Source organism: Hermetia illucens, chromosome 2 (assembly GCF_905115235.1).
Source record: "Hermetia illucens chromosome 2, iHerIll2.2.curated.20191125, whole genome shotgun sequence".
NCBI lineage: Eukaryota > Metazoa > Arthropoda > Insecta > Diptera > Stratiomyidae > Hermetia > Hermetia illucens.
This window is the reverse complement of record NC_051850.1, coordinates 151,818,484-151,846,196: the sequence shown is the minus strand read 5'-3', so window position 1 is coordinate 151,846,196 and position 27,713 is coordinate 151,818,484. Positions and strand designations below refer to the sequence as shown.

Sequence of the window (27,713 nt, the reverse complement as noted above, 5' to 3'; positions counted from 1 at the left end):
AACGTAATTACATAGTTAACATCATCTAGGAAGGTATCATTTGCAAAAAAGATATTTATAGTTCAGTTTAATGGGAATGGGAAGTGCGAAGTGATCAAATTGTTTACTGGAATCTGTAGATAAAAAGATGGAATCAAATACTTATGTAAATTTGTCCTTTTATTGTGGAATAGTCTTGAAAGTAAATCACAAAGTGAAGGTTGAGTTTGTTTTTGAAAAAATGCAGAAATCTTAGTAGATTGGGCGGTTTTTTGCTATGAGTTCATTACAAACATTTCTGAAATCAAGGTCTCTTGAGGAATTAGAGAATTAATCAGGCTTGATTAGCAGAATTTCATTTGTAAATGAGTATTGTTTGCTTGTGAACATCTAAAGCTTATGTTTGCATCACACTGGTCAACAGATGAGTCAATCAATAAACTATGCCATTGTGGAGTAAGTTATTAGTCCACTGGCTAGATTTCTATAAAAGTTTCTTTTGCTATTACAACACGATTTGGGTTCAGAATTTCATATCTAAGATAGGTTGTAGACGTTGAAATGTCATCCTCGGCTTTCTGGATTGCTAGGTATGCTAGAATAGGTTAGCCCCGCCCATTTATTATCGTATAAGCAATTAACAATCGAATCGTTCGAGTTGGATTCTTTTGGCATCAGACCCGGCCAGGATATGCAATGAGAATTCTGCGCATATATTTGTTGTCTTCTGATCATTTCTTGACCGAAGAAGCTATGCAGATGCCCTATACTGCATAGTTTTTTTTATTATTGTTGTTTTACTGATTCATATTTCAAGAGTCTGTGTATATGTAATGCCGTGCCGTATGTGATAAGTCTACGGCAGTGGGACATGAAGGTCCTGTGGGTTTAAGGAGAGTACCTGCAGTATAGATCTAATCCCATGGTCTGTTTTGGACACGGATTGATTTGGCGACCAAAATCGGAGCCCTGAATAAAAGTTTAGGTGTTGAAGCTGAAGGCAAGGCCTAACCAAGGGCTCTGTTGTAACTAAGAGGTACGGAGCCCGAGTTGTAAAGCGGAACTTCACGAATTGAGTCTACAAAGAGTTGTGCCCATTATGTGGACGCAAACCATGAAACTCCCATATAGGGGCGGAGAATTCTCTTGCAGCATATGCTCTCAGGAGGCCATCCCGATTCCCATGGTATTAGATAACTCTGGTTAAGTTTGGTGGCAAGAGCCGTTTCAGATAAGTCACGTACAGACTGGAGTTTGATCACCCTCGATCCTCGATTACGTTGAAACGGCACCAAGGCATATCACTGCCTTAGTGTCACAATGACAAATGCTACTTTTGCCATTTCATCTCTGCCATCTTGTGGAGAAATAATCGGTAGTTTCCCGGATCTGGTTCCGACAGAAAACTTGTTATGTCTCAATTGAATATTTGCGTCTATTGCGCGCTGGGTGGCTTCTTGAGGATTTTGAGCCGACACGTGCGACTCTAATATTGGGTTGAGGGAAAATAAATGTCGTATTTTGTCAATAGATGGCGACACTTAAACATATCTTGTGTTGTACTTATCGCATCGGGTCATACTATACGGCGATTTAAAGACAACAGGTGTCTCTTTGACAGTTTTACGATCGCACGTTTCAGTCTCAAGTTATAGCGCGTCAAAGATGGAGTCCACCAAGGAAGAAATTTGTCATATTTTGCATTTTTACTACCTGAGAGGTAAAAATGCTATGAATGCGGCCAAACAAATTTGTCAAGTTTATGGGTCCGATACTGTAACGATTCGTACAGCACAGCGCTGGTTCAATCGATTTCGTTCTGGTGTAGTGGATGTCGAAGGTACACCCTGTACTGGCAGGCCAATCGTCGTAGAAACCGATAAAATCGTCGAAATCATCCAAGTAGACCGGCATGTGAGCATTCGCTCGATTGGTCAGGAACTGGGCAAGGACCATAAAACCGTTTGGAACCATTTGCAGAAGATTGGATTATAAAAAAGCTGGATGTTTGGGTGCCACACGAGTTGACGGAAAAAAATCTCTTGGACCGAGTCAACGCCTGCGATGTACTACTGAAACGGAACGAATTCGACCCATTTTTGAAGCGGATGGTGACTGGTGATGAAATGTGGATCACGTACGAAAATCTTAAGCGAAAAAGATCATGGTCGAAGTGCGGCGAGCCGGCCCAAACCATCGCCAAGCCCGGATTGACGGCCAGGAAGGTTTTGCTGTGTGTTTGGTGGGATTGGAAGGGAGTCATCCATTTTGAGTTGCCCAACTATGGCCAGACTCACAATTCGGTCCTCTACTGTGAGCAATTCGACCGTTTGAAACAGGCGATTGACCAGAAGCGGCCAAGATTGGTCAATAGGAATGGTGTTCTGTTCCACCAGGACAACGCTCGATCTCACTGTCTTTGATGACTCCCCAGAAGCTACGGGAGCTCGGATGGGATGTCCTATCGCAACTACCGTATTGTCCGGACCTGGCACCAAGTGATTACCATCTCTTTCGGTCCATGCAAAACGCTCTTGGAGCTGGGCCTCAAAAGAGGCTTGCGAAAATTGGCTGTCTGAGTTTTTTGCAAATAAGGAGAGGGGGCTTTATAAGGGAGGGGGGAGGAGGGGGAGACAATGAAGTTGCCTTCTAAATGGCAACAAGTTTGCGAACAAGACGGCGCATATTTGCCTTAAGGGGTTCATCCCGTGTGAAGGCCGTTTTTTTTGCCTTTTTTGGAAAAAATATTTTGGAGGACTGAATAAAGATAGAAACGTCATTTTTTCACCATATGTTTATTGATATCTCTAGTATATGTGATAAATTTTTCAGCTTGATATCGTAGCTAGTTTTCGGAATTCATGTCAATTTATGCACCCATCTCCAAAAAAAGGTGTTTTTCTGCTGCCACGCTGGAGGGCGCTGTGTTCATCTGAGGAAAAAAAACTAAACGGCATTTTAATGTGGACAATATTCTACGGTCCGCAAACTAGGATAATTAGAAAATATTAAAAGGTATAATAAATTTTTGGTTGGCTTTTAAATTTAATTTTTGGCTTTTGGTGTTTTTTTACGGCTTTTTTTATGGATAAAAAAAACGACCCGTCCGATTGCAATTATTCTAGTTTGCGGACTGTAGAAATATGTATAAAAGAAGTCGTGAAAATTTCAAAGAATTTGGTTGGATAGATTTTGAGCTATGGTGGCAGCCGATTTGCAAGATGCAGTTTCGAGAAAAACGCATTTGAAAATTTAAATGTGATTATCAATAGTAAAATTTTAACCCACCATTAATCTGCTATACCTGGTCTATAGAGAGCACCCTCCGTTTCTTCAAAAAAGTCTTGTAAGGCCGATTGTTGCTCTCTGGTTTCAATTTTGGCTCTTTTAGCGAGGTCAGTCGACCGTCGTTCGGACCGCCAACTTCGCGCTTCATTACGGCGGTCGACATAAACCTGACATATGTGACCAACTTGACATCTGATTGTCACTAGGATTTTGAGAATGCCATTAAATCCTTCATTGAAAATAATTACAGCGAGAAAAGTGGCTATTTCTACGAAGTTGGCCCCAGAATGAAGGTGTTTAGGAGCGAAAGTCCAGATCAATGCATTTAACGACTCTGGGTCTCTGCTCCTAAATATCTGTTCAAGAGATCATCTCGCTTGAACTTCTTCTGTCAAAGGTGCCTTCTCGTGGTGGAAACTATCTAGTTCTCCTTTAGCTTCCGCTTTGCGCCATTCGCGCCAACTATCCTCGCCTGCTGAGGATTTTCGTCTGTAGAGCATTTATGGAAGAAAGTTGCCCAAATTTCTTGCTTCATTCCTTCTATCGAATTTGCGTGTCGACGAATAGCTAGCCCATGTAGTGAGGTCGTTAATAACTTTATCAGTAAGCTTTCCAGCCCCTTTTCCACCAATGTCTTTGTGATTCTTCTTTGCATTTCTAAGCCGCGTTCCCATTCTTTTCTCGACATGTCCTACGCATTCCTTTTTTGCTACCATGTATATTTTATTATTTGCAGAAACTTGCAGAAATACCGGAGCAAACTCCAGCAAAATCCAATATACAATATACAAAACTTGTCGTAATTGGAACATCCATGTTCATGCTTGCTAAAAGTTTCTTTGCTGATGTTGATGCGAAGTCCTTTTTCTTCTCTGATAAGTATCGATTCCCATGGAATACTCGTTTTTTAGTGCGAGTATGACGTTGAACGTTAAAGCGATCTCCCTTCGTACGATCCATTTAAAAAAATCACTGAACACACAAACAGCACAATAGTTACAACAAAATATAACTGAATATAGCTTGAAGGCCTTTCAGTGCTCACTCTAGACTGGATTATCCTTTTTATTCCAAACAGCAAATAAGTTTAGACAATTGATTGGTTTTCCATCTTTTTATATTTATACCTGTGTTCGAATTTATAAGGCTCAGGTAAAAAACTAACAGGTAAAAAAAGATTCGATGCTCTTTCTCATGGAGTACTCTAGCCGCGGCTGCAAACTCCTTACTTGTTTAACACTGTAATTTCTGAACGACTCGGAATATCGGAAAATCCCTTTGCCTACATATTCTCCACTATATATAGATACAATTCATGCAAAAAAAAAAATCGATTTTTCCAACCCGACACACGGGATGACCCCCTTAAATCGGATAATTCTAAGTATGTTAAATAAAGCGTTAAAATTCGATCACAAATACGACATTATTTTTTTCCCAACCCAATATAAAATTCAGCCTTTATATAATACTATAACGTATCTACACTTACATTTTATTGGACCGTTAGGTATCTAGTTAGGGCCGTCTGGCAATGAAAAATTCAATTTCTGACAGTATCCTTAAGATAATACGAAAAAACTACGCTTTTAGTATAAGAGCCCGCGCACTCCAGACCTATGTCATGATATAAAACTTAATAGTTTCTCTGTGTGAAGTCCCCATAGGTGTAAGAACGATTGGGTATTATTGAGTTTGAGTCGTAGTGGGTTCGGCGGATAACAGTTACCAAAGTTGAGTAAAATTCTTAGTTGACAACTTCGTAGTAACTTTCTTTCGGGATATTGTCAGAAATCAAATTGCCAGACAGTTATCATAGTGGCAACCTCCCGCCCTTGCAATCACCGCAGAAGCAGCTTTCGCTTGGTGGAGGTTTATCTGGGCCACCTTAGTGCTGGTTATTGGCTCCGTTATTGTTTGAAGCTCTTCACGATTGTCGGAGTATCGCCCTCTTCCTCTCGTTGCTTCTGAAGACTCCCCATAATCGCGTATGGAGATCCTCATTTTGAGCGATCTTGGGGAAGAAACACTGTCACTGTGTGTGCTCCTGGTATATCATCCCAAGCACATGTCCACAGTTCTGCCCCTTCCTAGGCTGGCAATTTAGGAATTATAGTCCTAAGCCATTCTGCAGTGCTTTCCTTCGCATAGCCAACCAGTATGTGACCTGGTCGAAAGCACAAGCCCAGTCCCTCGCTTGCATATCTGTCTGACGACAAGGTCTTCGATAGTTTCCTGCTCCTCACATGTCAGTATTTGCTTGGGAAACGTTCTAGCAGTATAGCCAGTCGAATGTCCTTGACCACATTAGCATAACTAATGGTGGGCTTCCTAATTCCTGCCCTCACCTTTGAACTACCTAGGGTTTCCCCCCCTGCCCTCTGCTTGGTTGCCTAGTTTGTGTGCGGTACGGGATCCTGCTTGTTTGGTTAATTGATTTGCACGAGTATGGGGGTTAGGAAGTCCGCCGTGCCATAACAAGCACTGTAAGGTCGAACTTACTCACTGCGGCGACCAGATATCAGTGAGGCTCCGTTCGAACACAGTTAGTTATCTCTGATTGCACACTATTCAACGGGCATGATTCGCATAACACCCTGGTTTGGGGAAGTGTATTTCGATTCTACAGTCTAGATCCGTAGCGTTTTGTTAATAGTAAGGTCATCTCGTACAGGGTGTTGCTATCCCCACTCACTAACGTCTTGGTAGATGAGATGCTTGGCTCGTGGAAAGCTACATATCATCCTCGAAGAGAGACAACTCGCTCTCACAGAGAGACAGCTCGCTCTCACAGAGAGACAGGTTGGCCCCAGAAAGCGATATCTCGTGTCAGGCTGTCCTGCAGGGTACTGCTTGACCCTTATTTGTATTATCCGCATATACCACTATTTAAGATATTTTTTATTATAGTATACCACTTAGATCCACTGATCTATTTCGGAAGGTAACATAACATGACACAACAACGACATCCTTCTATAGTTCTTGGAGCAGAGATTGTCACCTTTTCTAAAAATGGGGCAAATGATACTTTTGGTTTCGTTAGACCAAACCGTAAAAATTGGACTCCATTTTGCTTTAAGTAGTTCCGCAGGTATTCTACCTCTATTTTATTGTTGTTTCTCAGTATTTCTAGTGTATTCTTGACCTTTTCGATTGTAGGTGGTGGCCTGGTTGACGGCGGTATAGCCCTATTCTTTTGATTAGCGGAGAATTAGATTGTGGCATTGAGTAGCTCCTAAAAATGATGGACAATCGGTTATTTGCTCCATATGCTGTACAATAAGAATTCCCGCTGCGTTCCTGCAAAATATGGTTTTGGGATGCAATCCTGCTGTCATTCTTTTTGTCAAGTTCTAAGCTGATTGTAAATTATGCTTTTTAAAGGTATTATTTAATTTTCTAATTTTGTCATTTATGTGCTTCCGCTTGTTCCTTCTGCAGATTTTGGGCAGCGATATACCGTCCAATTTTTTTCGCTAGACTCTTGTGGGTTGCTTCTAATATTGTTTATTTGCAACGTTTTTTTCGTCGATTGCCTACTGGCACTTTCCGCTAAGCATTTTATTCGTTCTGCGCTAAGGTTCGCAGCCGGTGGTTTTCTCTGCAGCCATTGTAATTGCGTCTTTCACTACACTGACACTACTTTTTTCCGGTGTCAGTTCAGCATTTGTGGAGACTTTGATTCCAGTAGTTTGACGGTTAATTAGTTCTTTTCCCGCGTGCTCTATCTTCATGTGTCTTTTGAGGGCAGTGAACCAGATACTGACACCGAGGAGGGTATAGAATTCGTCTTTAACTGAATCATCCTTGCCTTTTTGGACCATTATACGTAGATCAGGTAAACGTTGCAAAATTTAGTTTTCACTCGAAGCCTATCAAATGTTCTTGACCAGTCGAATCTGGTTACCACGTTAGGATCTGGTAGTAGGTCTATAAGTTTTAAATATACATATATATTATAGTATATTACCAATGTATTTATTGAGGATTGCAATGCTGAATCTGTAAATCCCTCTGAGATACACACTAATCCGCTTACCTCCTACTGGTCTGGTTCCCAATTGTGGGGTGTAGATCGCTTTCCACTGGCAACGGTCCGAATTGACAATTTTTTGAATTTATATTGCCAATGGCACGGTACGACACGATGCCATGACTGTTTATATTCCTTTGGACAACGTCACTGAGTGATAATAATAGAATACTTCTTTTTGTATCGGGCTGGGTTAGTCATTGCAACACTAGGCTCGACATCGGAGCATGGTGGTTTAAATCTCATGGATGGGAGATGGATTTATACCGCGACTGGACGGAAGACCTAGATCCTATTTGAATTGTTTCGCTTTCGATCCTTCTTCTGAAGATATACAAAAGCAAAGGATAATGCATACAAATAATTACATGTGAACTGGGTATGAACGCAATAACGGGGATGTCCAAAGAAAATTAGATGTAACATTCCAAACATAATAACTCTACTGTACTCCCTAGTTTTTGTGAAATTGGACCGATATACCTTTACTCCGAGGAATCCTTTGTCGATCTTAATTTTTCTTTTTTCGAACTTTCCAACAGTTTCCTCGGCTACTTACCCTTCTCACAATCGACATTTCAAATTTGCCAGTCACCGTCTTTACTCTTTTGTTCACGGATTTGAAGAGTATGAAGATTGCGGACTTGAACCTTCAATCTGTTTTCGCATTTGTTTTTGTGGTAAATTAAGAGACTTGAGTTATCTAGTTTTAACCGATGAGCATTTTTACGCCTTGCAATGGTGAAGCAAACACGCCAGGCTTGCTGAGCTACTGGTGTAGTGTATGGTATGTTTTCAGTAGCACCTTCTTCCTAACATCCAGGTATTGTTTGTGGGTTTTGATATTGTAGATACCTTTGCCATGTTGTTCTTTCTGCTAGTTGCATAAGGATTTATCCTATTTGTTCTTAACTTTAAGATTGGAGACGAGCTGCTATGAATCAGTTTTCCAAGAGTTAAGCGTTTGTGCACCGCGGGGTGTCTTAGATACATTTCTATATGGTCATCGCATCCATCTAGTATATAACCTGATTTGATTGGGGTTCTTCAATGTATTATCGCGAGTGAAGGCTGGCTCATAACTCCTTTTGATTTCGTTACTCAACTTCAAGTGCTAGCCAGTACTTGAACAAGTGCCGAGTCGACAATAAAGCGAGTACAAGAATGGTCTGTTGCCGAAACAGGTATTGGTGGAATACAGAAGCTTCTTATGTGCTCAGCACTGTCAACTGGATTAATCCAATTATCAGAATGAAACTTGAAGCGGTTGCAGATTTTCACTCTTATTGAAGACGGTTCCTGCCGGCATAAGTAACATGAGAATTGGCGACCAGTATCTCTTAAGTATTCTTCATTATGCATTCACAGAGTTCTGACATAGATGATTATTGCAATGCATTAATTTTAATCCAATTGTGGGTAACTAATCAGCGTTTGCAGTTGGCGTAGTGCTGAAATGGTTTTTGGATGCATTGCAATGCCAAAGTAAAGCACTATATAATGGTGGATCCGGTTTTATGACACTCTCTGTCAGGTCAATCTTTTTAATTTCTTGTCAATTTTCGAAAAGTATCTATTGAAGTACAAAAAGTATATAAAGAACAATTACTGTGTAGATTTCTATGAAAGAAATTAAAAAATTCTCACCAGTTGACTGCCTCCCAATTTCACATTACTCCTCCGCAGCACTCGTACCACCTGACTCCTTCAAATTATATGACAGTGGAAAAATCTAATGTTATTAGACACGAATTACAATAACACTACAATCCATGCATCTGACGTCATCTCCCGTTTCAGGAGACTGAGAGGCTTTTATCTGTCCAAATTGGCGCCGCCGCCACCGTCGTTTAACATACCAAAGAAAAAAGACCAACGTAACAGTTGTAAAAAGTTCTATTACATCAACAGAAGAGAAAAAGCAAATAAAACCACACGAACTCACTTCACGGTACTTATCTAAATAGCATAATGGTCACTTTTGTCTGGGCCGATCTTCCTCGTCAATAGTACCATGGGCCGTGCGTTCGACAAAAGCCAAAATCGTCATGTGAGACGTGAATTATGCCAGTTTCAAATGGCAATACACCAATTAATGCCACTCGATAAGAGGGTGGATGAGTGGGCAGAATTCTACGCAGGTCTTGTGACCTTGAGCAAGTGGGTCTTAGCACAGCATGGTATTTGCTATCTTCATCACTTGAAAGATGGGGTTGAAGTATCTTAATATGGCTAAGTGCCTGAGCAAATAGTTGTGAGAAATTATCGATTTTATAGGTTGGAGTGGAAGTTCATTGGTTTATAAACTCAGGCTTCCAGGGACAGGTCGTTATTATGTTTTTTATCATTTGTTTATTTTGTGCGGTTTTATTTAATAATCCCCAGGTTTAACAAGGTACGCCTTTTTTGGGATTCGCTATTTATAGCTGCTGCGATATTGAAGCCATTAGAAAAGCCTCCACTGCGTTGTGCTTATGATATCAGGCAGCACAGCATCCGGAGTCTCCACAAAAAGGGGCGATGTCCGGGAGCTAGCAAACTCTCTTGCGCACCCTGTATATGCGGATATTGACCGTCGTTTTTAATACAATTTTGCTAGTGACTATGCGATTTCGATTAACAATGGAAAATTCTGTTACAATCTATTTTTGCTAAGTTACAACTTAATCCTGCATTGTTAAGCATCCCTTTTTGTAATTGCTGACGTAGATAGAGAAAGAAAAAACTATTCGAAAAAATAGGAGTGCGAATATTGATGATGATCATATGATTGAAGCGTGAACGTTGGTTTTTGGTCATTATTAAGTGAATGGTTTTCTGTTTGTTTTGATATACAAAGGAACATCTGGACTTTATCGGCTCCTTGAAGGAGTAGATTCTCAGATAAAAAAGTTATTTGTATTTTTGAGGATTTGCTTTGATTTGATGAGTGTTGAGTGTTGTTTATCCTAAGTTGATTAAAACAAAGAATCTTTCGAAGCTAACTAAACGATTATAGAAATGACTTAATTTTGGCAGATAAGCCCCTGTTTTTATTTGTAAAATGTATTATTTGTATTGAAGGCAATTAAGTTTTTTTTATATAATATCAATCAGAGGATGAGATCAGAAAGGTCAAGGAGCTTAAAAGTAGTTTGTTTTAATAATTCGTAGTTAGTATTTCTTCGTTAGGATCTTAATGCGTTGTAGATAAAAAAGTATATAAAATATTATTAACTTAGAAAACCTGAGTTCCATTTGTATGTCATCGGTTGTCTCGGCGCAACAACCGGTATCCGGTCTAGGCCTGCCTTAATAAAGAACTCTAGACATCCCAGTTTTGCGCCGAGGTCCACCAATTCGATATCCTTAAAAGCTGTCTGGCGTCCTGACCTACGCCATCGCTCCATCTTAGGCAGGGTCTGCCTCGTCTTCTCTTTCTACCATAGATATTGCCCTTATAGACTTTCCGGGTGGGATCATCCTCATCCATACGGATTAAGTGACTCGCCCACCGTAGCCTATTTAGCCGGATTTTATCCACAACTTGACCGTCATGGTATCGCTCATAGATTTCGTCGTTATGTAGGCTACGGAATCGTCCATCCTCATATAGGGGGCCAAAAATTCTTAGAATTCTTCTCTCGAACGCAATTTTTCTTGCTAAAAACCCAAGTCTCCGAGGAATACATGAGGACTGGCAAGATCATTGTCTTGTACAGTAAGAGTTTTGACCCTATGGTGAAACGTTTCGATCGGAACAGTTTTTGCAAGCTAAAATAGGTTCTGTTGGCTGACAACAACCATGCGCGGATTTCATCATTGTAACTGTTATTGGCTGTGATTTTCGACCCTAGATAGGAGAAATTATCAACGGTCTCAAAGTTGTAGTCTCCTATCTTTATTTTTCTCGTTTGACCAGTGCGATTTGATGTTGTTTGTTGGTTGGTTGTCAGTGCTGACGTTGCTACCATATATTTTGTTTTGCCTTCATTGATGTACAGCCCAAGATCTCGCGCCGCCTGCTCGATCTGGATGAAGGCAGTTTGTACGTCTCGGGTGGTTCTTCCCATGATGTCGATATCATCAGCATAGGCCAGTAGTTGGGTGGACTTAAAGAGGATCGTACCTCTTGCATTTACCTCGTCATCACGGATCACTTTCTCGTGGGCCAGGTTAAAGAGCATGCGTCCTCCCATCCCCTTATCGTAGGCCGTTGTTGATGTCGAATGGTCTTGAGAGTGATCCTGCTGCTTTTATCTGGTCTCGCACATTGGTCAGGGTCAGCCTAGTCAGTTTTATCAATTTCGTCGGGATATCGAATTCTTTCATGGTCGTGTACAGTTTTACTCTGGCTATGCTATCATAGGCGGCTTTAAATTCGATGAACAAATGGTACAACTGGTGGCCATATTCTAACAGTTTTTCCATCGCTTGCCGCAGAGAAAAGATCTGACCTGTTGCTGATTTGCCTGGAGTGAAGCCTCTTTGGTATGAGCCAATGATGTTCTGGGCGTATGGGGCATGCTCGTGCCCGCGTTCTTTGAGAAAACAACATTACCTGGTATGTGGCATTCTTCCTTTCCGTTGCTAGCTTTTCTTGCGGCTACGGCCAAGTATCTTTGTGGCCGCATCAATGGTAACCTTCTTCAGGTGGTTGTGAAGATCATTTGTTGATGTTTCATCTCCCGGATCACGCAATGCTAAATTTTTCAATAGCGCAAAAGGTAAGGAGTCGGCAAACGAAGAATGCAGGATATACAGCGAAAAATGATTACGAGTTGTTAAGTTTTTTACCAGTCACCCGAGCAGCTCTGAAATTTGCCGTTTTTCGACGGGCATTTGCCTTGAAACGAATTTGGCGTCCAATTTCGACCAGTTTGGTGCTTATAACAGTATAGAAGTGCAAATCCCAGAAGTCGGCCATTAATTATCAGAAAAGCCCTTTCAAACACGCGAGTGGGAAGCAGTTCGTAAGGACCCCGTTCGATCATTGACGACTTTCTACAAAAAGTTTTTCACGTCGTCACATTCGAGATAACGGAGGTGTCTCGCGAATCCGCCGACGTGACGGAACTTCGGAGACAATTGGCCGCGCTTACGAACAATATGGTCACACTAACGGCGGCGGTAGATGCTTTGTATTCGAAAGAGCGGTCTCGAACTCGTTCAACTGTCGCCTCCAGAAATGGGCCTTCGGCAAGTCGCGCACCGCGGTCCGCATCGAACTGCGGCGTGTGCTGGTACCATCGTAGATTCGCGGATCAAGTCACAAAATGTACCACCCCATGCACTTTTAATGTGATTCCAAAGAGTTCGTTGGGCGGCACGGTGACATTTACTCGAAGTGCACTAGCACGTCGCGTTACAGTGTACGACCCCCTTAGTGGTGGACGCAGGTACGGAAGTCTCAGTCCTCTCCGTCTTCAGACCCAACGAATTATTTCCCCAGCAGCTAGAATTAACGGCAGCAAACTCCACTCCCATCGCAACTTACGGCTACAGGCAAGTAGACGTGAGTCTTGCTTGCGTAGGATCTTTTCGTGGCGCTTCATTTTGACTGACATCAGTGTCCCCATATTAGGCGCTGTAACATAGGTTCCTAGATATATAGATAGAGCCCACAACCTCTATTTGGTCGTCAGGGAAAATTTCAACCTACTCGAACGTCAAAATTCTTTTTATAATTTTTGAGGATGGTGTCGATCCTCGCATTCGTGCACTCCAAATATATCGCAACATTACTACCGAATGTAGTTTCTTTCATCCAGTTAAGCATAATGTCCAGTACCACATCAACATTAATCAACATTACTGGTTCCTCAATCTGCTCGAAGGTACCTCTTCTACCATCCCAGTAGTTCGCTATTGCGCGGAAAGAGTTCGAACAACTACTTAAGCAGGGCATATGCAGATCTTCCAACAGCAGTTGGTCATCTTCACTCCATCTGGTCCCCAAGCCCAATGGCGTAGAGATTATAGATGCTTGAATGCTCAGATGATTCCAGACAGGTACCTCATTCGAGTCATCTATGACTTTGCGCATTATTTGGCAAACTATCGTATTTTGTCGATCTTCGATCTCGCCAAGGTCTACCATCAAATCCCTGTAGCTCCCGAAGATATCCCACAGGCAGCAATTTGCATACCTTTTGTTTTCTACGAGTTCACACGGATGGCTTTTGTCCTGTGCAATGCGCCGCAAGCCTTTCAGAGATTTATCCACTCTTTACTACGGAATTTGGACTCTGTTTCGTCTATTTGAATGACGTTTTGTTCGTATCTTCCACCGAGCCCCAGCAATTGGCACAAATAGGGTGCATTTTTCAACGCCTTGAAAATGGCCAATTCTCAAAGTTAACAAACGCAAATTTGTCCAGTAGAAGGTGCAATTTTTTAGGCGATTCCATCATCCCTAACAGCATTCAACCCGACGCAGTCAAGGTGGAAGCGATCGCTAGCTTTCCGCCGCCAAAGACTGTTCCCTAACCTAAGAAGATTCTTCTTGGGCGTGGTAAACTTCTATCGTCATTTCCTGCCCAAAGCCGCTCACCACCAGGCATTATTCAACACCTTGCTGTCTGATCTTAAGACCAAGGACACGCGGGTGGTTGTGTGGTCTCCAGAGCCAAAAACCACGAAGCAACAGCTAATAGATGCTATTCTTTTAGAATTCCCTGAACAAGATTCACCTCTAACCGTGTTCATCGATGCCTCAGATACAGCAGTAGGCGCTGCTCTTCAACCAAGTGTGAATCAAAGTTGGCAACCGTTGGGTTTCTTCTCAAAACAATTAAATCCCGCACAACGGAATTACAGTGCCTGTGATCGTGAATTACCTTGTATCTGAGCACTTCCGATATTGCCTTGAAGGGAAGGCCTTGCGGCAAAAGCCCGACAAAGCGTTGCCTCGCCAATTTCCGCACTTAGTTTACATCAGCCAATTCACATTGGGCGTTCAACATGTGTCCGGGATAGACAACTTAGTGGTTGACTCTTTGTCTTGGATCTCCGAGATCAACATTCCAGCCACGTCCGAGGATGACACAGTTCTTCAGAGTCTGCAGTCGGAATCCAAATACAAGGATTTCTCTATCCTCGGTTCATATTCCTCCATCTACTGCGAGATCTCTGAAAATTCCAACCGCTTTTCGTAAGGAAGTGTCTCGTTCGGTGCACGAGTTTGCGCATCATGGCATTCGGGCATTCGGACAACGAATCGGTTAGTTAGTTTCTAGCAAGTAATTCTGGTCGTCCACGAACAAGGACGCGAATTTTTGGGTTAGAGAGTGCATCGCATGCCAAAAGTGTAAAGTCACTAGACATGCTATGAAGGAAGTAGGTATATTCCCTACGTTGGCAAGGCGCTTCCACACTATACACCGCGACATTATAGGTCCTTTGCGAGATCCTCATAGCTATAGGTATTGCCTCACGATCATTGATCGGTTTACGCCGTGGCCTGAGGTAATACTTCTGAAACACATAACAGCACAGTCATGTGTTGAGACCCTCTTCCGAGAGTGGATTTCGCGCTCTGTTGTTCCCGCCGTCATCATCTCAGACCAGGGAATGCTATTTGAATCTATGCTCTTCTCGGAGCTCGGAAAGCTCTTGGGATTTAAACGTCAGGGGACAAGTGCATACGATCTGCAGTCCATGCTGGGGTGTTGGCATCGGACGCTGGAGGCAACTATTATGACGTGCGATGAGCACGTCTTGCAAATTTTTGGTGAGAACTGATGTCCTGCGGAAGCCGCTACAGCCACCATACCACCATGTAAGATACTCGAGCATGGGGAGCACTCGAGAGGATCTCCTTGTACAGGCTGTGGTGGAACGATACCGGGCCAGTTAGAGTAATCGTGTGAAGTAAGCTTTGCCGGTTTATTTTGACATTTAAAAATTTTAGAAATATAATTGAATTGAGATTTGGCTTTCCAATCACGAATTTTAATAGAACTAGAAAGTTTTGTTATAAATAAATAAAATAAAAAGTTAAAATATAATAATCAAAAATAAAAATAAATAAAATAAATAATAAGTTAAATAAAATATATTAATTTTGAATAACTAAAAATAATAAAATGTTAATTAGATTTTAACAACACTATAAACATGTTTGATCTATTTCAATGCATCTAAGAGCTGACTTTTTTTATTTTCTCATGGGCGTGAACTATAATATTGGCCAATACGATTGCGTCATCTCTCTATGAGATGAATGAGCTAAATTCAATTGGTGAAAAGGAAGAAAACATCAGTTATGTTTTATTATATCATTTTTAATTTATTTATATTATTCAGTTTGTTTGCTTCACTAACAAACATTTGTTGTATATCTCATAACACATTCTTGTAACTCATAATACACGGATAATACTTAAAATGTATTTACTTTAAAAAATAATCCTTCATCAAACTGCAATCGCTTGTATTTTTGACGGAGGATTATTTTATTCATATCATAATAACTATTAAAAACATAATAAAATAAATCAATATCAATATTTATCTTGTTTTAAAGTAAAAACGGTGAATTATGAGAGGAGGGTAAAGTACAATAAGTTGGAGATACTTAGTTTTATGATGTACGAAAGATATGTTTGTTGGGCTTCTGTTTTTAAAGGTAAATATTAACTTTTCTGTTAATTTGTTAGTTTGTCGGTTTACAATTTCTAAAACTATTGTATTTACAATTGTGAAGATTGATTGAATATGGAGAGGACTGAAGTTTGAGACTGCAATTAACTGTTCGATCACATAATTTGGTAGAAAAACTGCTACTAATTACTATTTTCAATAATAAATTACAGAAAGGAAAAGATTAGAGAGACTGAATTAGTTTAACCTTAAAAATCACTGCATGATTGATTTAATAATTTAATGATTTCGAGAAGAAGAAAATAAATAGATTATTTCGAATGTCTAGATAGTTTTTTGTTGATCATGGCTTAGTTATATGTCATAAATCATTAAATACATAACAAAAAATAGTTTTATGCAAGTTTTGACATTGAGAAAAATGCGTACATACATACAAGCACATAAATGTAAATTTAGCTAAGATGTTTTCACTGCAGCAATTATATATTTGCTTCCTGTCAAAATTCACACAAAAGGTACTTTTGGTCAAAATACTTGTGTTTTCGTTGTTTTTTGTGTGCTAAATAATTACAAATAATTATATTTATATATATACGAGTGAGGCGCATGTGTTTTGGGAATGGGGAAGAATATTTGCATTACTTGCTAATTTTGGAATGGATTTCGCTGAGATGATTGTTACTTATCGAGGCATACCTCGGGCTCGCACTGTAATAGAAAGGGAACATTGTTAGCTGAAGGTCTTGTAAGTTTGAGGGTGTTCTAAGAACTTACTTTCAAGAAGATAAACGGCGAACAGGATGCCTATTAAGAATATCGTGCTCATGGTAAGGATGAGAACGGTAATCTGATGGCTTCGACTGCAGATACCACTCTTTGTTTTACGTGGCGGTCTTCCAATTCCATTGACCATTGTGAAATGGGTTGAACTGGCTATTGACACGGAGTCAACATCTTTGGTTTTGACGAAATGTAGATTTGGATCGATTGCAATTATCGCGTCCGCATTTTGTGACGCCGATGATTGCTCATGGTTTTGTTGATGATGATGATCATGACTTTTTGGCACTGCACCCAAAGCGTGATTTCTGTCAGAAGTTGGTGCAGGTGATCCGACAAAGTTTGATGCGTAGTTCTGTTGAGAATTTATATCGTGATGATCAATCTCGCGCAGTGGCATTTTTTTATGGATGGCAGCAAAACGTTCAAGATTCGCCGCTGTTAGTAAGAGTGATTCAGATGCTCCGCTCTGGAAAAGGAGAGGAAGAATACGATCGTAAATTTTTTGTTGTCGAACAAGATGCGGAAAGTCAGGTTTTCGTTTCAAGAAAATACTTACATGTGTACTACTATTGCTATCAGTCGATCCTCGTGACGATCTTGATCCTCTTTTTTCGCCAACTGCATTTGCACTTGGTGGGCTCGATCGTCCTTGATTCGATTTTGATCGCCTACTAGACGTCGCTGAAGCAGCTGATTGTGTTGTGTGATAAATAGGATTTTGATTATGAAGTTCTGGAAGGTCATACGATCCTCGTGGATATCTGCTCACATAATCATTATTGTGATCTGAGTAGATATCGTATGTGCTAACGTATGCATAGTTTGTATGTCCTCCTTGACGAAAATATCGTGAATTGCGATTAACTGTTGATGGATTCGAATGCGATTTACTACTACTGTTCGATGAGTGTTCGCCCGATGATGATCCACTTAGGGATGGGCGGGGTATATGCCATGTTTCATTCATCTGAAAGGGAAAGAGAAAGTGGTTAATTATAATGAAGTGTGATTAGGGTGAAAGCAAAGGCAAGACAGAATGCTTATTTTAATAGTGTGTCACTTAGTATAGATTTAGCTTTGTGATAACTATTTGCTTATGATTGTCCTTCGAAATATATTTTCTTTTTAGTAAAGGGTAACTTGAAGGTGAATTTCTATATTTATTTTTTTAGTATTTGTGACTAACTTATTTAATCAGTAAAGTCAGTAATTTTGACCGCAACAAGTAGAACAGTAGAACAAGTAGAAATTTTATTGACTTAATCTAAAAGGGTGTCCGGGTAGCTGAGTGGTTAGAGCACTAGGCTACCGTACGGAAGGTCGCGGTTCAAATCTCACTGGTGACAGTGGAATTTGTATCGTGATTTGACGTCGGATACCAGTCGACTCAGCTGTGAATGAGTACCTGAGTCAAATCAGGGTAATAATCTCGGGCGAGCGTAATGCTGACCACATTGCCTCCTACAGTCTACTGTAGTGTACCGTTACGGTCTTGAATGAAGTGCTCTAACACACTTCAAGGCCTAGATCCAATATGGATTGTTGCGCCAACGATTATTATTATTAATCTAAAAGGATGCCTTACATTGTATTGTGTACATAGATGCAGAAATTGTTTTATATTTTTTTTATTTCTTGCTTTTCTCAAGACATAAGGATGTCGACTCGTTGTTAGTTTGCAAAAATGCAAGATTAAATCACAAGGAAATAACATTGACGTCTGTTAACGAGTTTGCTATTGTTTTTCCTCATCTGCAAACGTCAGTCTGACTTGGCTCATTTTTTAGTAACACTTTTTTACGACTTCCTCTTCAGCCACTTAATCTCATACGTTTCATTCTTATCTGACTGATCATCTACACTTTTTTTCTGAATCTTTCAACAGATACTGCTTTTCAGGTTTGTTTAAAGGATTGATTAAATAGATGGGAAAGATGTAAAAAAAATGGGAACTCAGAGCAGTTAACTTTACTGGTGGCTAGAAAAAAAGACATTTAAAATATTTAGTGGAGGCAGAAAAGGATCATATGAAGTTCTAATTGTAGCGGCAATTCTTTTGATTCATAGGTGATATAAGAGTTTTCCAGTATATATTATATTCGTCATTAACTGGTATGGTAGGGCAATAAAGACGCTAATTAAAAGTGGAATCATTGTGGGTCACAGTTCACTCGAATCCAGATTGTTTGGAACCAATATTATCTGGTTGATTTAGTACTCAAGTTGACCCTGTTGCATATTTCTTAAACGCTGAAGTGGCTATGTCATTTGTAATGAATATAATATTTGAGGATGGTCTAAAAGACCCTCCAAATTGACAATTGTCAACGACGAGGGTAGAACTATCAAAGAAACCGAAGTATTGGCGAGTGAATTATGACGTTTGTTAAAACTTAAGTGTTACCTATCGGTATGGGTCTGCTTGCCGTTTTGTTAGCCAGTCTGGAAAGAGGGAGCAAATTCTTTAGCATTTCGGTCCCTTTCATGCTATTATCAAAGATCACGTGTCTCTTAGATGCATCTACTAAGATTGGAGATTTTTATCCCAGCCGATTGTTATTCAGAACTAAATTAAGACCGATATAAAACTTAAGCGACCTAATAGAAAAGGACAGAAAAAAACGAGCTGATCTTATCCTGGACAAATTTTAGGAAGGTTTACACCTTCACATCATGCTTTTCTCTGCTCCAAGTGGAATGGAGGAATCTCTTTTGTGGTATGTGGTTAGCCACCTTTTAGACAGGTATAAAATAAAATACGGTCTGATCTGGTTAAGGGGGGAGAAATCCTGGCTCTACTCTTCTATTATCTTGAAGGATCTCCCTATCACGCGTAAGGCTAACAATCTTGGAAGGACAGTAATAGCAAGTAATATAAGATATTCACTGGATTGTGGGGAATATCGTCAACTTCTGTCACTCTAGTTCCTGCCCGCTGAGTATGCTTTACGTTAATGATGGTCGCAGGTCACCTTCCTGTTTATCCTCCTCAATATCTTTTAAAATATGGGAACATTTCTGCCAGTAGACTTTGTCTTATTGAGAGTCAGGGTTTCATCACTATCATAATCGTAATCAGTCCCTGATTGTCATATTAGTGGACCATCAAAACGATGGTCCCTTCCTTCAGAACAATTATCATACATTCCCTGAAATGCAATTCTCATAAAAGAATTTGGATACTCCTCTTAACGACCTTGACAAATCTACACGCGAAATGGATTTGCACGCAAACACGCAACTTTCCAAACCTTCCGCAGCTGATTCTTTCTCTGACGTTTTCACAGTAACCGGTCAGCTGGTCCATCAGTCGTAAGACCAGTTGTTCTTGTCCGTCCATGCATAACAATTTCAATGTCACGTCGCAACGATACATCAGCTGCTACCAACAGAAGTAGTAGTACAATGTTAAGGTCAACGACTACAGAATCTAATTAAAACTTGTTTGCAATTGAAGGAGTATTCAGTTTTAGGCTGTGTCCATTGGGAAGAACTTTTCATCATAATTTTCAAAGGAAGATTTTGAGTAAATGAAGATGCAAATGCGGAAGATAGAGACTAGGAGTTTGGAGTGATAGGAAATTAAAACAGGCCCTACGCGATCGCATTGGAATAAGATGGTGGAAGCACAATAAGGAACTCAGTATGCCCTGTTGATATCGTATAATTTGCATTCCCGCGAGTTGCGGAGAGGAGGAGAAACCCACAGGCACTTCTTTTGTGATTGCCCAGTTCTAGTTAAGTTCACTCTTCAGGCACTAGATAAACAATTTTTCGGGGACCTCAAAGAGAACTGTGATTGCAGGATAGGGGTGCTGCTATCCCTTGTACAAGCTATGGACTGACTTTGAAGACCCATGCTAGTTTCATTCTGTTTCCCTTACCCTTCCCACAGCAGTCACCGTGTTAGGAATCTGTGGCATCACGACGGCGTACCACAGCACCAAGTGGCCCCTCAGAGCGGCCACTGACACCTATCATGCTCTCTTGTCCTAGTCAGGTATTCTCAGAAAATGACTTCAACGTGTCGATGAGTTCCTAAAATGTTTCTCAGCAAATTTAGTGGCATTTTCTAAATTGAAAGACTTCATGTGGTGTATCAGCTCCTTGTTTGCCTCCAACAACTGATTTTCGAAATAAGGCTTTTGTTCAAATAAAGAAAATTGTAGCCAACCCTTTTTTTCACTCCTTCAAAGGTTTTGATGTTTTCGGAGAAAATTTAAGTAAGTTTTGCACAAAGATTTAAGTTGTGTCAAATTAGATAACTCAGTCCGCTTATCGGAGTTCAGTGGAATCATCTGCGGTCGCATGAGTCCAATAGGTTGCTTTTTTGGGTCATGAAATTGTGAACTCGGTTGGTTGAGTTTAGAAGTATTGTCAGTGATGTAAACCATGATTGGGATCATCTTTGATATAACTTCTCCTAGTCCATAGTTGTTGAATTAGCCATATTTGGAGGGAGGTTGGTAGCCAGTCTTTTACGTGAAAAGAAAAAGAAGGGGCTTCCTTTGTGAGCTACAATTTCCTTTATTAAAACAGATACCGTATTCTGGGGATCAGTTTTTTTTTAAACAAAACAACGGAGGCTCGGAAAAACTGATTCCCGAAATAGAGTATTTGTTTCAATAAAAAAAATTATAGTCAATAAAGGAAATCCCTTCCTTTTCTTTTCACATAGCTTGTTGCTTTACCAAGGATCAGGTCAGCTATCGCCTTTTCAAGTACTACTTTTTTTTAGGTTGACATCAATTGGAAATTTGGAAGAATTTGATAGGTAGCGTTCTCATAGTCCTTTTCTAACTCTTTTTAAGGTGGACTTTCCTCAGAAGTGTTTTGCTTCATTATTTTCTTCATCATTTAATCTCTTCAAGGACATCTTCGTGATTCATATGAGTTTATCTGAAGTTTTATATTAATTCGATATTACTGTATGTTTTTGGAAGTCGACACAGGTTTCGTCTTCGTCCATGTGACATTGCCAGCATTTTCTTGGTACTCGTTTCGCTAAAAATCTTATTTTTGTATAATTGAATGAAAGAGATTGATTATATGTGGTCCATTATTCTTCAGTTTTCAGCCCCTTTTATCCTTTTTGGTGATATCGATTTGCTTATTCCCAGGGATCTACTAATTGGATGTGATTCCAAATGTTTTCGCTGTGTCATGGCGCAAAAAGATTGGGAACATGATATTTATCTTCGATTGATAATGTTTCGAAGATATTTCTAATATTATCTTGCTGAGATTAGTTTGTTGCTTGTAACCTTGTTTTCTTTTTAACTTTTATTGTTGCATATGCGGCACGTGTACATTTTTTGTTAATTTTGTTTTTAAATTTTTGTCTCTACGATATTTGCATATCACCAATCGTCATCTTTGCCTTTTCTGACTCATGTGGGTCGTTGAATCCATTGTGAGATATGTTTTTTTTGTTTAATATTTGCAAATTGAGATTACAGCTTAACATAATTTTATATGTGCAACAGTTCAGCGATATGAAAGGTTGTTTCGAATTTTACCATTCTAATATTTGAAGATAAAAGATTGTTTTTTTTTATTAAGGGGCAAATATGTTTTTTTATTCCGCATTTATTGATATTTTGGATGGAAGCCCAGTCTTGATTGAATAAGGGGTCATGTAGCTTAAGTAAATAATTATGCTTTAATTAAAAAAATATCTTTTATTTTCAAAACCGAGCAAATAAAAATTCAGAAAAGTGCAAATCATAATATTGTACTTTTGGATCTGCTATTTTGGTTTTTCATTTTCATAGGGAAAAATCCACTTTTTATATTTTTGCTGCATAATAAGTAATCATTACTTATGTTTTTCGATTGATCTAAAATGCATGTAACGCATCTTGGTTCGTTGTTAAAAAAAAAAGAAGTGTTGGACTTAGTGCCTCCCATTCTCTACTACGACTTCTTTTGTTTAAGCCGAGGTCACGTTTGGGTAACTGCATATTAATTTCTACTCATACAGATTTGATGAATGGAACTCATTCCATATTAAGAGAAAGTCAAAACATACATTTTTTCCCTATACTTTGTAGCATAACTTTTGGTCAAAGTATTACGTCAAAACCGCTCGAACGAGAACAAAAACCGTCCTTGGTTTCGATCCCATCTATCTTTCGATTGATTTAATGGCCAATCCACATGAACCTCATCTCAAAGAGAGTAGCAAAACATAAGACTTTTATTCATAAATCATCGTGTTAGTAATTCGATCTATAATTAAATGCAAAATATCTTTTGCTATCACTCTACGAAGAAAAAAGAAATTTTACTTGATTTCTTCATCCATTTGTTTTCATAAATCAAATCAAAATCAAAGTTCAATGTTATCTTGAGAAAAAATCTGTTGGAAATCCTACACAAATGTATGAATATTTAGATAACTACTAGCTGCTTGTTGGATACATAGTTTTGATTTGGAAAATTCCGCACTTCTCCATTGAATGAAGGAAGATACTTGTGAGAAGGAGCATATACTTGTCGACTAAGCTCGTTGCTAGCAGCTTTTTTTTGTTGCCACCAGAGCAAGTAACATTTTTTCCCCAAACAAGCACAAGATTCAACATATTTGCAACTTTTTTTTGGTATCCATTTAATTTTTTTTTTCTAGATCGATTTCATTACGTTTTTGTTTGGATAGTCAGCAGCAAGTCACTTTTTTTCCGGTGATAATATAGGAACAGTTGTAAAGGAAAGGTCACTAGTTTACTAGTTGAAAAGCATTCCTAGAAGATTGCGTGGTATTTATTGATGAATTCAATATATTGCAGCCACCATCTGTGATTGAAATTCAGACAATGTGACAAATTAGGGTTTAGATAGAAAAAAAAATATTGTTTTTGTCCAAAAAAGTGGTCTGAAATTTAGTTAAAAGCTATTTCAGATGGTTTGAGAGTTGGAGATAGTAATTCAAGGGGCGGAAATAGAACGTTAAGAATGATCTGTCTTATTCTATGTTTGTAGATAAATGTCTGGATTTTTTCGTAGATGTTTGTGGGCCGTCCTCCAAATTTGTTTTAAGCTCATTTCGCGTTGTTAATCACCGGCTTTTAGAATCTTTGTGCTTGGTGTCGAACAGCTTTTTATATAGATAAGTAACTTATGTTATCGAAATTGGAAAAGAATCATTTGGAAAAAGATAAGTATTCCACGAGCCGTGGTATGATAATCTATGCATCACCAGGGCTATATTTGTTTATTTAGGATTTTATAAATGATTTGAAATTAATTCAATTTTTTTTTCTCAATCAAGCTCTCAATTTGAACTTTTTGCAAACATATTTTCCACCATATGTGTTTTATTTATTGATCTTTATCTTTTAAAACACCGGAATATACATTTTGTAAACATATTTTTTCTATGTCTTAATTTCTCGTTCATATGAGACTTTATCGGGTCTCACAAAATATATATAAATAAATTGTGCCATGATCTAATAAAAATGGCATCTATCACGTCATTTCGGGTGAAAAGAGTTAAACAACGATTTGTAAGGTCGTTTTCTGGGTCCTTTTGAAATTAAGCGCGGTCTTTGATCCGTCTATTGTTAATTTCTCTTATATAAACACCTGGTTGTTGTTACTTGATCATTTTCATCCATATTTTATGCACTTTTGAAACCACTACTCTATTGTGTCATCAATCCTACAAATGATTTCTCTTGTTTGATGTCATTTTAACGCCAAACAAATCTATTGAAATTTGACAATGCATATTGCGCTAGAAATTTTCAAAATTTGCAGGTCCCAATTAGTCAATGTAACCGGATGTACCGCAACTAAACATCCAAATCCAACAGGATGTTCCTTTAAAATATGAATTTATGATTTTTATTATCATATTTGTGGTTTTTCAAGTTTGGTGGATTTGCAATTCTTTATGTGGTTTGTGTGAACACTAATGCAAATTTAAATTGCTCCCTGCCGACTGATGTGCTAATGTGTTAATAGCAGGTGGACTAATTGAAAAATGGGTGAATATTTTATTGGTGGATTTATTTTAAGATCTGGGGTTCGATGGTAATAGGTCTGAGTTGGTTCTTTTCGTCTTATGCTGCCGGGAAAGTGGACATGACACACAATTAGGTGTGATTTATTTAAATGATGGCTGTTAATATTGGTAAAAGAATAGCAGCGTGAAGATATTGCAAACCCGTTGCTCTAATAAATGTTTTCTGCCTCTCCTTTGTGAAGCATCAGGCACCCAACCCATTTCTTCTTTCTCATTACAATTTTTCCTTCTACTTAGTTTGCAATGAGATTGAACTTTGGTTTCGTAACAAGTCCAAATATAGGTGATAAGCCTACATAGTTCGGACGTGCATAAACAGGAACAGAAACCACTTGGTGACGGACCGGACCACTTCGGTGCGGACTCAGGACTCCCAGCATCTTCAAAAAGAATTTAGTTTCTTATTAGAAAGGATTTGATACAAGTATAAAAGGAAAAGAAAAGGAAAAGGTCCTCTACCGTTACCTAGGTCTTTTTGAATAGAATCGTCAATTCACTTCGGCCTGGTTTAGGTCTGAACTTTTGATGGATTTCCCTTGAATATAACTCGTACCCATTATCTGCTTGCGATTACCATCTGTCGTTACTTTCGATTACGTTGCTCCCACGGCAGAGGTGAGGCAGCGTCTGATGAGTTGCCTTTGCTTTCTTTTTTAACGAAAGTAAAATTTTTATGGTTTAAGAGTTTTAATAAATTATTTATAACAAATTAGAGGAGGAGAGAGAGTAGTTACCTTTACTGTCAAATAAACTTTGCTGTTGTGAGCTGTTGTGAGTACTTTTAGATGAATGGGTAGATATGAGGAAGATAGATCTGCTTTTCACTGGGTTTTAATTTATGACTTCGCACCTCTGTTCGGCTGAAGTATCAAATAGTTTGAAGGCGTAAGTACAATGCTCCATCAGATTATAGATACATAGCCATTTGCCTATTTTTTACTGGAATTATGGTTGTTAGATTTTTCAGTTTTCCTATCGAAATAAATGTGAAAGAATGGTCCACACATTCCCGGTCACAATTAAATCTGAAGACCTCGCTATTCAATCCTCAAATTCTTTTTCCACAAATCAACTTGGCGTTGGTTGAGCACCATCAATCGATTTTAGAAAAAGTCAACTGCGATTCTGTCCAGAGTAGAAACATCACTCCAGACAATGATTTACGTCTGCGCTGTTGTGGCTCCGTTCTTTCCTGCCCTGACTCGACAGAGTTCTTCCTTCATGGTATTGAGGAAGCCCTGAGTCGTCTACCCTTTAAAGTCGGATGGCGGCAATTAAGAAGAAAATGTGCCTTTATTTTCAGTGTAAGCACATTTCAGTTAGGTAAAATTGAACTGAAATTTTTTAAGAAAAGTGAATTGTGATTTCGTCAGAGCTAAAACAGTGTCTCAGGAATTGTCTCTACTTTGCATAAAAAGTTCATTTTTCCCCAAAAATCACACTCTCCCACAATTGAGGGATTTGTTCACCGAAATTGAGGGGACACTCCCCTATGCAAATTCAAGACATCCTCAACCTCCTGACCAAAACAAAAAAGGTAATAAATAGTTGCTTTATTTTCTTGGTAACAAAACTCCATATTTAGATGGCCCCTAAAAAAGGGAAGAGGCAAACCTCCAGGATGTCCTCGTATTCTTTGAGTTCATCTGTGTGCTAAGGAAAATTTTGAATTTGGTTCGATTCTGCCCAAGCCTTCTGGCCTCGGATTTTCCACGATTTTTTGCGTTCTCGGCTTTGCAGAGGCTCTTGCATTTCCTGAATCTGGGCCAATTCCCCGTTCGAACGATTTATCGCTCACAGACATCTGACGATTTTGGATTTTTGTCCATTTTTATCACTCAGTAGTTGTTGAAATTTTCAAGTTTCTTCGATTTTGGAAGGCCTTTTTATTGCAGATTTTCCGCCGCGATATCATGTGTTCCCGGCATCGGCCCGCCATGGATTTTCCGCGATATTTTGAGTTCCCGGCATTGCAGAATGGAAAATCTTGCATTTCTTGAATTTAGGTCTCCATCCCGGTCAAATGAGAAATGGTCACAACCATCCGACGATTTTGCATTTTTGCGACTCGGTGGTGCAAAGAGAGTAGAGGTGTGAGATCGTATCGATTGGTATGAATGTTTGGCTGATGAACATCTCCCCTTTGTATTGTTCAGCAAAAATGTTTTGACTCGTATGTGGAATTTCTATCACGTTTTTAGTCCTCAAATTAGTTAAGCTGAAGAAAAAGAATGCCGTTCCTTTGTTAGTGATCTTTTATTTTCGTACAAATATCGATATTCTGATAGCCGTTGCGCTTCTTGAATAGAGTATCAACATAGTAAGCCTTTGCTTATGCTTTAGTAGGCAAAGTCAAACGCTACAACCATTTCCATAAAGTTTGGGTCGGACTAATCCGTATCACTTCAATTAGATTAAAATCCTGGTTATCCTGGGTCACTTTTATCTAAATATTGTACAACCTACATCTATTCGAAGATTTGGGTACACTTATCTCCGCCGGTCACAAGTTAGTCGTCGGGCATTCAACGAGGAGGATTTCTTGTCTGTCCAGCTGACTATCGTAGGACATTGAACTAATATCATCATCAATGAGGATAGTGAATCATAAAGTAATTCGGTATTTAAATTAATAAATTAATTAAGACATAATTTTCCGTTATTGGCTCAAATTTGTTTGAAATAAGGCTTGCTTTTTTTATTCGTTAGTGTTATTTATTGATGTAGCAAAAAGCGATATTTCGGGAACCACTTGCTCTCTTCATCAGTGCTAACAAGTCCTCTTGATGAAGGGAACAAGTGGTTCCCGAAATATCGGTATTTGCAACATCAATAAATAATAGAAAAAAGCAAGTCTTAATTATTCAAATAATTTAATGCCTAGAAACAGCGCGAAATTACACTTAGATTAAATTTGTTATTTTGGGTATACAGTATTCTGGGAACCAACCTTTTTCTGAGCGCAATGATGCACTGAAGAAGGTAGTAATTGGTTCCCGAAATACGCATATC

General features: G+C 39.1%; 2 protein-coding genes across 5 annotated transcripts in view; one reads left to right on the top strand and one right to left on the bottom strand.

Moving 5' to 3' along the window:
• LOC119647936 (nuclear migration protein nudC) overlaps window positions 1–27,713 on the top strand; it is a 135,513-nt gene that overhangs the window by 10,054 nt on the left and 97,746 nt on the right. The window lies entirely within an intron of this gene.
• LOC119647937 overlaps window positions 15,550–27,713 on the bottom strand; it is a 504,053-nt gene continuing 491,889 nt past the window's right edge. For all 3 annotated transcript variants that reach the window (XM_038049285.1, XM_038049282.1, XM_038049283.1), the window contains exons 2-4: window positions 17,229–17,639; window positions 16,664–17,138; window positions 15,550–16,597 (exon numbers count right to left, since the gene is read on the bottom strand). In XM_038049285.1, coding sequence (XP_037905213.1) covers window positions 16,572–16,597; window positions 16,664–17,138; window positions 17,229–17,639 — 912 coding nt within the window. In that variant the 3' untranslated portion in view covers window positions 15,550–16,571. The remainder of the gene's footprint in view (window positions 16,598–16,663; window positions 17,139–17,228; window positions 17,640–27,713) is intronic.